At 42.3% G+C, this 16,923-nt stretch overlaps 1 protein-coding gene across 1 annotated transcript in view; it reads right to left on the reverse strand.

Annotated features, from left to right (window-relative positions):
- Positions 1-563: 563 nt before the first annotated feature.
- ankrd6a (ankyrin repeat domain 6a) overlaps positions 564-16,923 on the reverse strand; it is a 58,621-nt gene continuing 42,261 nt past the window's right edge. The window contains exons 8-16 of the mRNA XM_068718145.1: positions 16,695-16,772; positions 16,332-16,436; positions 15,933-16,115; positions 7,387-7,536; positions 6,995-7,147; positions 6,386-6,499; positions 5,168-5,475; positions 2,230-2,668; positions 564-749 (exon numbers count right to left, since the gene is read on the reverse strand). Coding sequence (XP_068574246.1) covers positions 564-749; positions 2,230-2,668; positions 5,168-5,475; positions 6,386-6,499; positions 6,995-7,147; positions 7,387-7,536; positions 15,933-16,115; positions 16,332-16,436; positions 16,695-16,772 — 1,716 coding nt within the window. The remainder of the gene's footprint in view (positions 750-2,229; positions 2,669-5,167; positions 5,476-6,385; positions 6,500-6,994; positions 7,148-7,386; positions 7,537-15,932; positions 16,116-16,331; positions 16,437-16,694; positions 16,773-16,923) is intronic.

Below are 16,923 nucleotides of genomic sequence, written 5' to 3' on the forward strand. Positions count from 1 at the left end.
GTTACCAAAGGTTTGTTTTGTGCGCTCCAGGTCCTTTGAGTCGCTTTGTTCATTCAACAGTGTGGACAATAAACAAAGACATTTACACCAACATGACAAAAAAGTAACGTGTCTCCTGCTCCAATAACACAACCTGGTTCACAACTTTCACAAACATATTTTTCGCATCAGTTTTCATGGAAGATAGATCAAAACCTTGTACAAGACAAAACACAGATGTATTTGGGTCATACATTGATAACGTTATTATGTAATCTCATTACATTTGATGACAAGGAATTAAAACTGATTTATATTGAATTACATTCAGTCCACAAAAGGACTCACAGGAAGTAAATAGACCTTCACTGTCGGTCAATCTATTCAATCGATGTCAAAGGTAACAAATAACAAAATACAAATCAAAAGCAAATTAAACATGCATGTACATGGGGGGGGTAATGTAAGGTTTTTACTGACCGGCTGTGGAGTGGTCAAATATTGCCGTCTAAAAAGAGAGGGGGACATGTCTCCTTCTCATTCATTTGTTTACTAGGTTGTCTTTCTCATACATTAAAACTTCATCAGCTTTCTCCCTTCTCTTTGGTCTTCAGCCTCTGAAGCGCCTCCTCCAGCGAGCTTATTTGCTGCAGTAGCTCCTTCTGGTCCTGCTGGGCTCTGAGCTTTGTCTGCTGCTCCACCTCCACAATCTTCCTCTCGTACCAACGTTCCAACTGAGTCGACACCGAGTCAAAGAAACGCTGAGTCACCTGAAGAGAGGGGAACCACATACTTGATATTTGGCTGGAAGTTTTAAGATCAGCTTGAAATCAAATTTGTCTTTTCTTCAGGAAATTGAGCTTTTAAAAGAGTACTTCAACATTTTGGGAAATAAGCTTATTTGCTTTCTTTCTTAGAGTGAAATGAGAATATTCATATCAGTCTAAGTCTGTGTGTTAACTACACATCTGAGAGGCAATTCGCCTAGCTTAGCATAGAGACTCAAAGCAGGGGGAAACAGCTAGCCTGGGTCTGTCCAAAGTTAAAAAAATACACCTACCAACACCTCTACAGCTCACTAAATGATGTATTATATGTCATTGGTTTAAAGAACTATAATTTGTGGTGTTAGAAGTTAGGTGGTGGAAATAAAACAGCAATTGTGCAATAACTTCCCAAAGTCGTCACAGTGAGGTTTTTTAGGTTTGGCACCAACTTGCCTGTACTAAGCAAGCGGCAACCTCTGATGCTGAAAAATGTAGCCAATGCAGACGTAATGAGAAAAACTGCAGTTCCTCAAATGCCAACTGAGGCTGGCTCCAAAGGTCCCCATGGACCCCCTTGTTAAAAGGGCCAACTTTACAGCAGAAATAAACATGTTTACAGCCTGGTTAAAAAAAAATTAAATTCCCCATTTATGACAATTGCGAATTTTATATAAATCAACCATTTGAATTATATTAAGGCTAACATTTTTATGTCTATGGTACAGAGACTACAGAGCTCACTGATATGGCAACCTTTGCTATTTCCAGAGACTAACTCCCCCTATGACCACTTGACCGGCCTGCAGGTGTCCTATGATTGTCCTTCTCCATTTCAGCCCTGTGATTGACTGGGGACATCATCTGGGATGGGCTTCATCCCCCTGCGACCCTCTAAATGATACTCAGGTTGGATGGATACAACCTGTTAATCACTGAGCTTTAGAGGTTTTGGTAAATTATTTTTTCCACTTTGGAGAGAGTCAGGTTGGTTGTTTCCCCCTGCTCCCAGTCTTAATGCTAAGCTACGTGCAGAGCTGGAGTCAGGAGGTAATTATTTTAGCATTAAGACTGTAAGCCCATCTCCAGCACAAAGTTCATTCTTGAAATCACTACAACAAAGTCTATCAAGTCAAGAAATATGATGATAGTAAATAAGTCAACACTTTATCCAGATTATCTAAACCACATTATTTGGAGATAAACTGAAAGTGAACGCATGTGAAATGTTGATAATCTCTCATTACTTCTTCATTCATTCATTGGTGTTTCTTGTTGTTTTGAGAGATGTCTTCAGCTGCTTACTTGGTGAGTACAACTTTATTATTACTAACAGAAATGATGGCGAAAGCAAGAAAAATAAGCCTCATGTTGTAATAAAATGGAATTATCAGTAAGGTTTAAAGAAAAGCATGTTTTGCAGCACGTTCGCTTGATTGACAGGTGGGCTTGCTTGCAGTGGGCAGTTCCTCATCAGTACACTCACCTCTATAGCGTGCTGATTGTTCCTCTCCTGGCTGAACGTGGGTTCAGCGGGACGGTCGATGAAGAACTCCAGTGTTCTGGTGCCCTCAGTGTGAATCCCTACACGCCTGCATGCACTCATCAGCTCTCCAAAGTGTTTCCTGTCTGGCCTGTCACAGCGGTGTTCCTGATGATGGATCAGTCTGGGTCCCTGGGCGTTGATGCTAGCCTGGCTGCTGCTGCTGCTTGAGAAACCCTCCCCATGCAGGGCCATCATTGCTCCTATAGGACTGTCCTGCACTCCCGGAGGCTGCCAGAGGGGGTCAACAGAGGCCAGTAGGAGGTCTGAGGTGTGGTTGGCAGGCATAGGAAACAGGGTTGTGTTCTCATAGTCATCTGATGAGGTGTGGGGTTGGAGAAAAAACAAATCATCCATAAGAAGGAAAATAATAGTTTTTAATCTGTTTAATAGGCAAAGTGAGTATATCTCCAAAGCAAATGACCACGGTGTACAATGTGCATTCGTTCAGTAGCTGAGATATGCAAGTTGCTGAGATATGTAAGTTGATTTTGACAAAGATGCAATCCCTCTTTAAGGTACTACAAGGATTATTCATTTTGTGTTAATTTTGGTGGTCTCTGTGGACAGCTGTAGTGTTTCTGAGCACCAGACTCCCTTTAGAAAACCTCTCATTTCTCATTTTACTGCAGCAGGGTCTGACAGTCTGTGCAGTACTGGTTCTGGTTCTTCCAAGCTTCCCTTCCCTTCAGTGGGCCCAGCGATACATCCTAGGTCTCCAGCAGCGTGGTGTCGGTGTTTGCTCCCAGCGGGGACCGGAGGAGCAGAGAGGAGGAGGAGACGCTGCTGCCACGAGCTGAGCTCTCCTCCCCGGTGGACCGGTCTCTGCTGGAGGATCTGGGTCTGTCCATGGTGGACCGGTCTCTGCTGGAGGCCCCGCTGAAGGAGTTTCTGGGCTGAAGGAGTTTCTGGTGAACCTGCATGATTTCATCTGATTTCACCAGAATCCGACACGGTGGCACCGATGACGAGCATAAGAAGAACTATATAGAAATAGACAATCTTCTTTCTGATGGTCATGTGTACTGATGTAGTTCGAGCTCAGTCGCACCTGGATGGAACCGGTGGCTCTGTGAGAATCACTTTCTTTGACTTCTCCAGTGCATTTAACACCATCCAACCAGTGCTACTGAGTGAGAAGCTGCGGGAGGTGGGGGTTAACGCGTCCACTGTCTCCTGGATCACTGACTACCTCACAGGCAGACCACAGTTTGTCCGACTGGGCCGTGTACTGTCTGATACGGTGGTCAGTGATACTGGAGCCCCACAGGGAACTGTTCTGTCTCCCTTCCTGTTCACCTTATACACCATTGACTTCCAGTACAACTCGGGGTCATGCCATCTGCAGAAGTTCTCTGATGACTCTGCAGTGGTCGGGTGTATAAGGGACGGACGGGAGGAGGAGTACAGGGCAGTAGTGGATGACTTTGTGGAGTGGGCCGGTAGAAATCACCTGCTTCTGAACGTGGCCAAGACCAGAGAGATGGTGGTCGACTTCAGGAGGAGGACGACGGCTCCACAGCCACTGAGAGTTCTGGGAGAGGACGTGGACATGTTGAAGGAGTACAAGTACCTGGGTGTCTCCATCGACAGCAGACTGAGCTGGAAGGCCAACATCAACGCTGTGTACAAGAAGGGGATGAGTCGACTCTTTTTCTTGAGGAAACTTCGATCCTTCAACGTGTGCAGCAAGATGTTGGAGATGTTCTACCAGTCTGTTGTGGCCAGTGCACTGTACTTCGCCGTAGTCTGCTGGGGGAGCAGCATTGGAGCCGGAGACACCAACAGACTTAACAAACTGGTTAAGAAGGCCGGCTCCATCATCGGCTGTAAACTGGACAGTCTGGAACAGGTGGTGGAGAGGAGGACACTGAAGACATTATTATCCATATTGGCTAACCAGGACCACCCTCTCCACCACCTACTGCAGGGACAGCGGAGCACTTTCTCCAACAGAATGATCCAGCTCTGCTGTCATAAGGACAGGTACAGGAGAACATTCCTGCCTACTGCTATAAGACTGTACAATAAATCACCTCGGGCCAAATCAAATCGTTAAACCTCTGCACTACTGTTTATTTAGTTGATTTAATATTATTCTGTTCTATTCACTGTGTATATAGTGTGCATTTTTTATATAACATCTTTACTATATTATAACTGTATATATTGTGACATGTGTATTTTTCTTGTATTTTTCTTTTTCTTTTTATATAATATTAAGATTTTTTACCTGTGACCTATTGCTGCTCTGTAACCTATTGCTGCTTGTAACAAAATAATTTCCCCTCGCGGGATCAATAAAGTTAGTATCTATCTATCTATCTATCTATCTAGTTAATATAGAGACATATGAGTCTGATTCAGAACCAGTTAAACTTTAATTTATATAAATCAAATAAATTTCACATTTTTCAAATAGTCTTTTTTGGGAGGTGGTTGAATGGCGAATTAGTGGAGATGACTTAGTTGTCAACCTACCACTACAACTATGCTACTTCCATGACAACTGGGCAAAATCCATCCTCTGAGGAAAACCATGAGATGCACTTGTAAAGTTTTTAGAAAAAGCTAGTTAGTTGACTTTGAGATAAGATTTTTTTTGTCAAACTTCCAATTTACAAGGTCAACAATAAACGGCCATGCTTAATTTCAAACTTTGTATGCACACCGAAGGAAAATGCAATTTGTGATTCTGTATTTTTTCCATAAACAGACAAGTTGTCCAAAATATGTGAAAGCACGTCTCTATAATGTGTTTCAGTCTCTGTCAGCTGTGCCACCGACCCATTAATGCTATGGTAGGTGTTAACAGCCATATATACACCTCTGCTGGCCGCCCCTTGAAAATGGTCTCTATCGACTAATTATGGAAGCTTACAAACCTGGTGACCTGTCTACTTTCATTTCAAAGTATGTCCTGCCCCCCATCTGCTCCTGCTCTGGGCCTCCCAGACTGTAGGTGGATGTGCATGGTAGGATGTTGACGTAGGTAGCCAGTGAGGTGCTGCTGTCTCCAGATACCACGGACAGCAGGGGGAGGGACTCCAGGTCAGCTTCTGCCACGGACTGCTCCGCAGACCGTGAGGGGAGGAGTTTGTAATACCGGGCTTTGGCTGGGATGTGGACGTCCCTGTCCTTCAACTGGGACACGCACCACCTCTTCAGTTCACTACTCACCGCTGCCTGCTTTGGGATGAGAAACAATTTTTTTGTTTTATTTATTTATTTTTTCAAACATGAATCTGTCCATTATTTTAATAGTTCAGTATTGTATGCAAGATAACAGGTGTGTTTATGCATGGCAGTGGCACTAATAGGCCATCACTAATTTTTCGTTTCCACATTAATGTTTGAAATAAAAATGTCAATTTGAATAGCTTGTATGCATGATTATCATGCAATCGACAGACAATGTTGATATTGGCATTGGTATCAGTTGACGAGGTATGTTTATAAATGGTAGTGGCAAGGCCACCCTACTCACTGTACCTTGCACATGTTTGAAATAAAAACATGAATATGAACCTGTGTATTATTTGAAAAGCTTAGTATTGAATGCACAATAAAGAGGTATGTTTATACATGGCACTAGGCCCAGTTTAATACAAAACACAATTTTATACAATATATATAGTCGGGGGTCCCTGCTCCATCTCTCTATCAGTTTGGGGGTCTTTGGCCTGAAAAACGTTGAAGACCCCTGCTTACATACATACACTGTAACAGCTGGTATTTCTCACTTATATCGGTGTTGTGAAAAGATTTGTCTCCTATATGGAGTAAAAAAATAAGAATCCACTATGGCCTCCATTTATGATTTTTTTTCTTGAAATACTGACTATATTCTTGGAATTGTGTGATTAAGTTCAAATCACCATGACATTACATATCTTCTTATTTAAATCCCAACTTCTCAATTGAATCTGAAAATTCTGAATTCACGAAGCAACAAGTTGTGTCCAGACTGCATTGACCTTCCATCTCATAATCAGAATGTAAATGTACAGGTCATCCCTGCCCGGTTTTGAAGGTCACGCATATAAACATGAAATAAGATTTTTGCCTACATGGAAAGAAATCCAATGTCATCTGATACCTGTGTCACCAGGGCTTCCTCTCTCTCCTGGGCAGCTCTCTGCTCCATCTTGTACACCATGTACTTCCTCTCTGCTGCTGCTCTTTCGTGATTCAGCATGTCCAACACTTTAATCTGCCCAAGCCAAAGTGAGGAGAAATCTCGCTGTAAATCAAGCAATTATGTCACAATTTTCAATCTTTCTGGCATGAAATTTGTCAAATTTTAATTTCAATTAAAATAAAAACGGTTATGCTGAGAAATACCTATAATCTGTGTATGTATCCAGGTTGTTTGATTAGCCCAAATTGTCAAAAAGGTTAAATCTCAGCTTTTTTAAATATCTAAATATCTAGCTGGAGTGACTTTTTGGTGACACTAAAACTAACAATGTCTGATTCTCTTTTCAAATAAGGTGAATTATATGCACAATAGTAACATTATTACAGTATATGTGTCCTTAAATATGTGTCCAAAAAATATGAGAACAATTCAAATTTAGGTTTGACTTTAAAGACGCACAAAATAGTTTTTCTTCTTCAAAAAAAAACAACTATCTGAGGCATCCGTTTAAGACACTGATGAAGGTGTGAAATCCCTGATCTGTAAGAAGAGACAGTAGAAGCAGACCTGGTGTCTGTTCCTGTGGTCCATTTTGCCCAGTCTAATGTTGACCTGCTCCTGCACGTTCAGGACATGCAGCCTCATCTCCTCCTGCGTGGCTTTCAGCTGGCCCTCCAGCTTCTTAAGCAGGGGCTTACAGAGGCATCCGTTGGCTGGCGCCTGCGGAGAATGGTCACAAGTTACAAACTTAGTAGCAGGAAGGATTCCATGGAGCACCCTGTTTCTGTAATGGTTCTTCTTCTATAGCAGGTGTGCCCAACATAACTCAATGTGAAGTTTTAGCACCAAGCTTTTCTCAAAGTCCAATGACTGTTTCAGCTTCTCAGATACTCTGGGACCTTCTGATTCATAAAGAAAGCTCAAATCATAATCAAACAAATGTTTTTATCATCAATAACCTGTCTAATGTTGCCCTCCTTGTCGCGGTACAGTGTGTAAAGCTGATAGGTTTTTCCATGCTGAACAGAATCTTCACCATCTTTCCAGAGCAGATTCTTCTTACGGGGGAAGTCATTCTCGCCTTTTCTTTTATCATTTTCATTCAGAGCCTGCAAAGAAGTAAAAATAACGGACTGTTAGTAGAGATTGCAAAATGTGGGCATTAGCTCTGGTAAAAGACTACTCCCATTTGTTTTCATATGAGACAGTATAACATGAGAGTAGCCTGGTCTGAGACCAGGGGGAAACTGGAAACGCAGCTGTGTTTATCTGGTCTTTACCATCCACCACCCAACATTGCAAATAATAATTCTGGCACTGATGGATTTGATATGCAAGTGTTACAATAAGGGACCAGTGTTTCTCAAAAATCACCACCAAGAAATGAAGCTCTAGCGTAAGTTCAGACAGGAAGACTATACTCATGCATGCATAAGCCCATAGCTTATTAACCATACATCTGCCGTCAGTCCTCATGCATGCACACATTATTTCCTTGTTATTGTTTGGGGCTGTCAATCATGATATCAGCTGTCAAGATCAGCTGGTCTCTAGCCAATAGCACAACGACACAAGGACATCATTAGCCTATCATCTTGCCGCTGTCTGTCTTTAAATATGACCGTCTCTCTACCTTCAGTAATTCATGCTGCTGTTGCGCAACCCTCCATGACGGTCAGGTTGCCGTTACGCGTGCACTCCAGCAGCCCAGTGTCCGTGCGTTTTCATCACGATCCGACGGGATCGGAAAACGTCCGCGATTACTTTTCCAGTCTCGCGTTTAGGAGAAAGCCGACGTCCAGTTTCTCAGCAGAGAAAGCATCTTCCTCCTGTCGTTTCCCTGCCGGGAATCTCACTGGTTACGCCGGGTCACACTGTGCAGGTAGCAACCTGTTCGGCACCACGCATTCTCAGGCTAAATCCAGCAAATGATCGATGCACGTCACAGGGCCGAAAATCCCTACGCTCATACCGGCGTCCCTCAGCGCCGGCTCCTCGTGACTGCAGCTTAAGGTGTGCATTCCTCTTCACGATTCATGCGATAGCATCCCACAGTTAGCGGTCTTCATCAACCTTTCAAATGGTACTGAAAGTGCCACTCCGTAAATCTGTTTTGCTTAGATTCTGTTTACTTAACTGGTGGTGGAGTTTTTGCTTCACAACCTCGTCGCTGGTCATTGCCCTCTCGAACGATATGTTCTCCTGGTCATAGCTGACCTTGACATTACATTCAGGTAACAGAACTACCACAGAAGCGATCTTTAGTACTTTGCCAGGTAGTTATCTGCATGTCAGTCCATGGACAGAATTGTCACAGCATTAGGTCACAAAAGATATCAGTCACAAACCTTTTCAGGTGTATAGCAGGATCATAAAAATATAATGAAATAAAAACCGGGGCACCCAGTTAGCTCACTTGGTAGAGCACCCCTTGCACCAAGGCCGAGTCTTACCTCAGCAGCCCTGGTTCTCCTATCCGTCTACACTGGTAAGTGGGTCACTGTCAATGCACCATGGTCTAACGTGTCCTCGTACGTCGTATGCGGGATGCTGCTATTCAACGCTGCCTTGGCTAGATCCCACCGTAAAAGAGGGTTAATCTCAGTGTGTCTTCCTGGTTAAATGAAGGTTAACTACGCATATTGGATTTTGACCTATCGTAAACCCTAGTCATTGCATCATAGTCTTCATGACCTCAAATGCCGATAACTTTATTCTGTCATGTGGTATCGCATTCAATGCAGAAGCAGCAGGGATTACATGTGTTGCAGCACAAGCATTGAGCATCTCTTAGCAGAATCAAATGCATTCCAGCAGCAGCACGGACCATCGGTAGGTGAATCTCATACACTGCAGCTCAAGCATTGAGCTTCCGTTAACGGTATTACATTCGTTGCAGTAAAAGCATGGATAGAGCATCCGGTAGCGGTTTTGCATGCATTGCAGCACCAGCATGGGGATCTGGTAACGGAATTGCATGCGTCGCAGCATTGAGCATCTGTTAGCAGAATCACGTACGTTGCAGCATTGTGATCTGTTGTGGTCTCGCATTCGATGCTGCATCAGATCGGGTAGTGGACTCTCTTTCATTGCAGCAGCATTAGGTGAGTTGTTAAGTGGAATTGCATTATTGCAGCATCATGGGGGGGAAATCATGTCAGGTCCCTATAGAGTTCCGTCTTGTCCTGCTCTATACAATAAGTATAGATAAATTGACTGGACAGGCTCTGCCCATTTAAGCGTGCCTTCATCCCTCGTAAATCACGTTTTAACTGGTGTTGCAGTTCTTCTTCTACTTTTCATATTCGCTGGCTTCTGTCATCTCTGGTATTGCATCTAAAGGTCTTCAGTAATCATTCCCGATACATGCATATAACTGTTGGTGGTGTGTTGGCTCAATGGCTATTTCGCTGCTCACTGGTTCCTCTTATCCGGTAATTCCAGTCAAAGATAATTCATAGGATCTGATTAACGTATAATTCAGCTAATGACTAATCATATATTAAGCTAATTCTTCACATCCAGGTAAAAATATTCCAGTACTTCAGCCACAGCGGCTAAATCATTCATCACAAGCAGGGAGTTTGAGCCACAGGGAAACAAGGTGAATTTAGACATGCAGTTCTGACATTGAACACAGGGTGGCGCACTGACATATAGTGCATATAGGTAAGTGCCTGGTGATGAGAATGAGGGGTGTGGACATGGAGCAAACGGCTTTGGACAGTGTCAGCATGGCATGTCAACATGTGTCTTATCCTGTCGGGTGGTATCCTGCAGTGTTCTGTTACTAAGCAAGTAAGATGCATTGATACAAGTAAGATTGAACAAAGCGATTTAATGATATGGTGTCAATGTGCAACGGAGGGCACGCAGCCCTGTAGCCACTACTGGCTACATCAGTCATCACAAGCAGGGCACTGCTGCCATTTAGCCACTGCTGGCTACATCGTTCAGCACAAGCAAGGCACTGCTGCCATTTAGCCACTATTAATTGCCATATTAATTGTTTTCTGAAATGTGGCGTCATATCAATCATATCAGGTAAGTAGCGCCACATTCTATTTTTACAAGTAGTTCAGATTCTCATTTCATTATAGCCTATCTGCTACATTTTCTTTGCTTCTGTAATTGCTCACAATATCTTATTCTAAGAAGTGAAGTCATGTATATCGAAGTAGTATCAGATCCATCTCATTGCTAATTCTCAGATCACTGCTGACCTCTTTTGGTGGTAAATCCATTCAATTCCTATGAGTGTTGTATGATTCATTAAAAGAGGCAGGTAATGGAAACTTCCTGCTCGGCGAAATCTAAAAAAGGTCATGCGTGTCATTCCAGTACCCTAGCACGTATTCTTAGCTCAAACTATTCTTATTCAGGTCACTGATGTCAATTAGCCATTGCTGGCTAGCGCCTATACATTGCAAGCATCGCATTGCTGGCTAGAGCCCATACATCGCTAGCATTGCATTGCTGGCTAGAGCCTATTCATTGCAAGCATCGCATTGCTGACTAGAGCCTATACATTACAAGCATCGCATTGCTGGCTAGAGCCTATACATTGCAAGCATGGCATTGTTCACTGCTATCCTCAAGCCATTTCTGGCAGGAGCCTATACATTGCAAGCAGGGCACTGCTGGCCAAATCACAAGTACGGCTATCCATTTAACCTCATTGCAGCATAATGTTTATTTCATGCCTCATCTCTTAGCAGTCCACACCAACTCGCTGAAAAACCCGCAGCCATTAAAGTACAGCTTGGTAAGTTATACTTTCTTTTGGGGGGAACATATCGCTGTGTTACCCTTCTCACTTTTGGGGATTTATATTGTTGCCGCTCAGGGCAATCACAACTCGGATCACAAATCTCCTCGTCGAGTTCAAGCGCCAAAGAATTTCTGTGCAACTCATTAACGCATCATCTGTCATAATAAATGTTAACTACTAATCATTCACTTGTGTCTCCTGATTTGAAATGAGGTTGTACTTTCAGCAGGAAAAAATAGGCCCAAACGCACTGAAAGTGATACATGACGCATCTCGTTTGATGCTCCACACTGCAGGCATCAGATTTTAAAAAGCCAAAACCAGTAGTATTTGAAGAAAAGCCATCGAGACAAACTTTTTGTATATTCCAATATGAAATTGGCGTCACATGAGCTGATAGACGAAAGACTAGTAACTCTTTTGGAGTTGTTGCGATCATAGACTGTATATAAGAAGGGGACGTGATGTCACCCATTGGTTTGTGGAGTGCCGTTTTGAAGTCTCATCTTGGTTTCAAGCAACCAGTGAACAGAAGTTACCATATTTGGTATGTGAAGAATTGACACAGATAGACACTGGTAGAGACCTGTCAATCACTGTGTAGCCCCGCCCTAGAGCATACCCTGCTTTATGGTCTATTTGACTCTAAATGGACCATAATTTGCTAAATGAACATCATGCTGTATTGAAGAAGACTTGAAACTAGAGATTGAGAACATAAACTCATGTTTATTGACGTAATAAATCAAGAGAAGTAGAATCACTTTCTCATAGACTTCTATACAACCGAAGGAGTCTCCTCCTGATGGACATAAGAAAGAATGCAAGTTCAAAAGCACTTCTGCATTGGCTTGTCAGAACCTGAGGTTGCCACCTGGTTGTGAAACTGTCCTGCATAGAGCCCAAACCAGCCATTAAATTACAAATGGAATTTACGTTAAGTAGAAACAGCTGATGTGACCTAATGTCACATTTACCAGTGAAATCAACAGTAGGATTATTAGGGCCCGAGCACCGACGTAGTCGGAGCGGAGGACCTATTGTTATTCTAATGTTTTGTATTATTATTAGGGCCCGAGCACCGACGTAGTCGGAGCGGAGGACCTATTGTTATTCTAATGTTTTTTATTATTATTAGGGCCCGAGCACCGACGTAGTCGGAGCGGAGGACCTATTGTTATTCTAATGTTTTTTATTATTATTATTATTATTATTAGGGCCCGAGCACCGACGTAGTCGGAGCGGAGGACCTATTGTTGTTCTAATGTTTTTTATTATTATTATTATTATTATTATTATTATTATTATTATTATTATTATTAGGGCCCGAGCACCGACGTAGTCGGAGCGGAGGACCTATTGTTATTCTGTTTTTTATTATTATTATTATTATTAGGGCCCGAGCACCGACGTAGTCGGAGCGGAGGACCTATTGTTATTCTAATGTTTTTTATTATTATTATTATTATCGTACCAGTTTCATCGCAAAAAGGAGGTGCTTGGGATACTGGGAATCTTTTGAAATTTGGCACAAAATTCAATCGTGGTGAAAATTCCAGTATTATTGGGGTGTCCAGCTGCGGCATGACATTTTGGCTCGATAGCGCCCCCTACAGAGTAGCCCCAACTTTGGGTTTCACCTAGCTGTATGAAATTTGGTAGGTATGTGGAACGTGATGGGACGTACACAAAAGTCAAAAGGAGGTATATCCTAAACCAAACAGGAAGTCGGCCATTTTCAATTTTATGACGTTTTTGGACCGTTTCAAGGCGCCGTACTTTAACGAACTCCTCCTAGAGATTAAACCCGATTGCCTTCAGATTTGGTCAGTATGCTCTTGAGACCTTGGCAGTGAAACGATACTCAAAGATCAAAAAGTTATTGAACTATGTGTCCGTGGCGTGGCGGCAAAAAAACACCATTCACCATGAAACAGGAAGTTGTTGTAACTCGGCTGTACATTGCCTAATCTGCTCCAAATTTCTCATGTCATGACATCCTGACCCTGAACACATGTATATGACAAATTAGAATCATAGTAATAGCGCCACCTAGTGGCAACAGGAAGTCATAGGTTGTGTACTTTGACACCCTACTGCTCACAGATTAATCGGATCCCTCTCAAATTTTGTCACAAAAGCCTTAAGACCTTGATAATGCTTCATTGTGAAAATTGTAGGAAGTTGTCTAAGCGTGGCGACGTGGCGGCTCTGCGAATTTCGATCCTTCGCCATGAACGAATAAACTGATGTAACTCGACTCTGCATCATCAGATCTTTACCAGATTTCACATGTTTGATTAAACTCCAGGCCTGAAGACTTCTGCAAGCCAATTTTAAATCATAGTCATAGCGCCACCTACTGGCAACAGTAAGTTAAAGTCTTTATACTTTGGCTTGTTTCTCTTAGTTGGAAAATCAGATCAACATCAAATTTGTTCCACACAAATGTAAGAAGTTCATAATGCCAGTTCTCTAAGCTTTTGATGTTTCGTCGAACGCCGTTGCCGTGGTAACGCAGTCTTCGCCGTGAAAAACGATGGTCATTTGGAGAGGTTAAAAAAGCTCGAAACACAAGCAAACTTGACACACAGATCACAAGGCCAAAATGTAGTTATATAATATGATTTTATTCAATCAGAGTGTTAAATCGGCTCAATAGCGCCCCCTACAAAATTTCGACGAAGCAGCCCTCGCAGTACGTTTCACATAGATTAACAAAATTTGGTAGGCACATGTATCACATGTGGACTTAAATAAAAGTCTCTTGGGGCCATGCCCTAAACCCAACCGGAAGTCAGCCATTTTGAATTTAGTCTGAATTTCTAGTGTCGTTTTTGCAATTTCCAGGCGCTCTACTTTAACGAACTCCTCCCAGGGAACTAATCAGATCAACTTAGAATTTGGTCAGAACAATCTAAAGACCTTTGTGATTAAAAGTTACTCAAAGCTTGTTGTTTCGTGAAATGCCGTTGCCGTGGCGACGCATTCCTCGCTATGAAAAACAAAGGTGTTTTTGAGGGGCTAAAAATACTCAAAACAAAATCAAACTTTTCACACACATTTAAAATCCTGAATGTAATTATCTGATGTGATTTTAATGCTTCAGAGTGGCAACTCGGCTCGATAGCGCCCCCTACAATATTTCGACGATGCAGCCCTCGCAGTACGTTTCACCTAGATGTATGAAATTAAGTAAGCAGGTGTATCACATGTAGACTTAAAAAAAAAGTCTTAGGGGTCCATGCTCTAAACCCAACCGGAAGTCAGCCAATTTGAATTTTGTATGAATTTCTTGTGGTTTTATTTCCTTTTCCAGGTGCTGCACTACGAACTCCTCCTAGGAAAATAATCCGATCAGCTTAGAATTTGGTCAGAACAACCTAAAGACCTTAACGATTAAAGGTTACTAAAAGCTTGATGTTTCATCGGATAACATGGACTTGGTGTCGCGGCAATTTTACATGATTCGCCATCATCCATCAAGCTTTTGTAACTCAACCTTACTTTGTCAAAACTGCCCCAAACTTGACATGCTTGATTGCTGTCGTGATTTTAGGACTTCTGCATGCCAATATTAACTCATAGTCATAGCGCCACCTACTGGCAACCACGGACGTAAACAGAATTCTATAATAACAGCGGCCCAAACAGGGTTTGTGGACACACCATGAGAAAAAGACTTCTCTGATCTAAATATGTGCAAACTAAGATGCTTGGAGAGCAAAAGTTAGACAACAGTGGTTCTCAAACCATGTCAGTGGGCATTAGTATAAATGATCTGTCCAGAGCTTCTACATGAAAATCACGTTAAATGTTACAATGAATGCTTCACACTACAATCTAAAGTTATAGAAGAGCTTAAAATGAAAACAGTGTTAAATTAAAGTGTTAAAGTAAAAGCAAATGACAATACTGTTCTGTTAACTTTCATGTAAGTTCAAATACAATCAGCAGGACACTGCAGGGAGTTGAACCCCATCCCAGTAAACTGACGGTCTGTTATTTTATAAACACTGAAACACATTCACACATATTCATTTTCTTAATGATCTTAACAGGCTTACATTTATGATTGTATCGGAGGTACACTCAAAACATTTGAGGCTTAAGACCTGGCAACATGATCTTGCTACGCTGCTGGTTGAGGCAGGAAATATAGTTTAACTCGTGCACGCAGTTTATGATTGTCACAGAAATGCATGGCCGCGTCAACCAGAGTCCTGCAAGTACCCTCGACGTGCGTGAAGTTGCGAGGGCCCGATCAATGCTGCTTGCAGCTTTAATTATTATTGCTTTCTTTAATACAATATTGTCTTCTTTATTCCTTTTAGCTCTCTCCAAACGGATACTACAGCTCCAGAAAAAACAGCTGTGGTCACTGGGTTTTCATTTGACGCTCCAACATCAAAACAAGGTCTGAGTAGAAGCGTCAAAGATGATTGAGCCAACGATTGTTTAAACATTGTAAACCCCAACGCTTTTGGTGCGAGTTGGGCCATTTGAAACAATAGGTGTACTTCAAAAGAATGCACGTGTCAGATGCTTCCAGTTCATTTGAGCTTTAACGCATATTCGTTAAGTTTAAAGAGACTTGTATACCACTAAACACAAACATACTTGCTTGACTTGGCAAAACCTGACTCTCTTTATCTGTGAACACCATGACGCATGAAGACATCCACTGTGGACTTGCTGAGCAGGACAGTCCCGACGTCTCCGTTGTTGACCCACCTGCTCCTTGACCCTCCTCCTCTTTCGGCGGCTGTATGGGCTGCTGATGGCGGCTGGGCTCTTGTTGCAATACTGCCGCTGCCTTTGCTGCTGCTGCTGGTGACTATGACCCACCTTGAAGGCAGTTCTGCTCTCCATCTGTTCACTGCTGGGGGTGTCCCCCTCCACCGCAGAACTGCTGTCCTGCTTAGGGCAAACAGACAAGTTCGAGGTACGTGAAGTTCAACTCAAATGCAAAATGAAAACTGCAGTCAATGAAGCGACGACAGCAAATTCTATGTATCGTTTTATAATCTAAAGAATTGATTTAATGTGACTAATGTAATTTTTTGTAATTCTCCCAATAGCTCAGGAGACTTCCACAAGGTATAAAAAATGTTTTTAATGGCATTTTCTTACTTTGTTTGGAAGAATTTCTACTCTGGTAAGAGACTGGCTTCTGCACTCAGCTGTCAGTCTTTCTCTTTGTTTCCTTATTGTTCTTCCTCGCATGAAGCGATGTACCTGAGGACAAGTACAACAATCTGCTATTGTTACATTATTGGTTACATTTTATTATGTATTGCTACTCTGGCAATACACTTAGAAAATAATCCAGATGTTTGCTAATGCTATACTGCGATAGTGATAGTTAAAAAGCCCAGAGTAATACAAATTCTACAATTGAAATTCTCGACACTGTGCACCCTAATGTTTTGTTTTGAAGTATATAATGGACTCAAGAATATGAAGTCATAAAATGTAAGTTCAGTTTATACAAACCTGTGGAGCTCTGGCCAGGAGATGTGCCATATCTTTGTGGTTGTTATCTCTGGCCTTGTCCAGGGCTGTTTTACCTGCCTGGAAGTGAACAGTATATCAGACACGCTAGAAAACCTTTCACATAGCAGAACAGTCATGTCATATTTTACCCTGAAGTAAAGAGGCACATTTTACACAGTTCACTTTCACCATCACGAGTCGTACTGCTTAGCCTGTGGCTGAGTGTATC

Source organism: Cebidichthys violaceus, unplaced genomic scaffold (genome assembly GCF_023349555.1).
Source record: "Cebidichthys violaceus isolate CVI_PGR_0920_01 unplaced genomic scaffold, fCebVio1.0.p SCAF_22, whole genome shotgun sequence".
In the NCBI taxonomy this organism is placed as follows: domain Eukaryota; kingdom Metazoa; phylum Chordata; class Actinopteri; order Perciformes; family Stichaeidae; genus Cebidichthys; species Cebidichthys violaceus.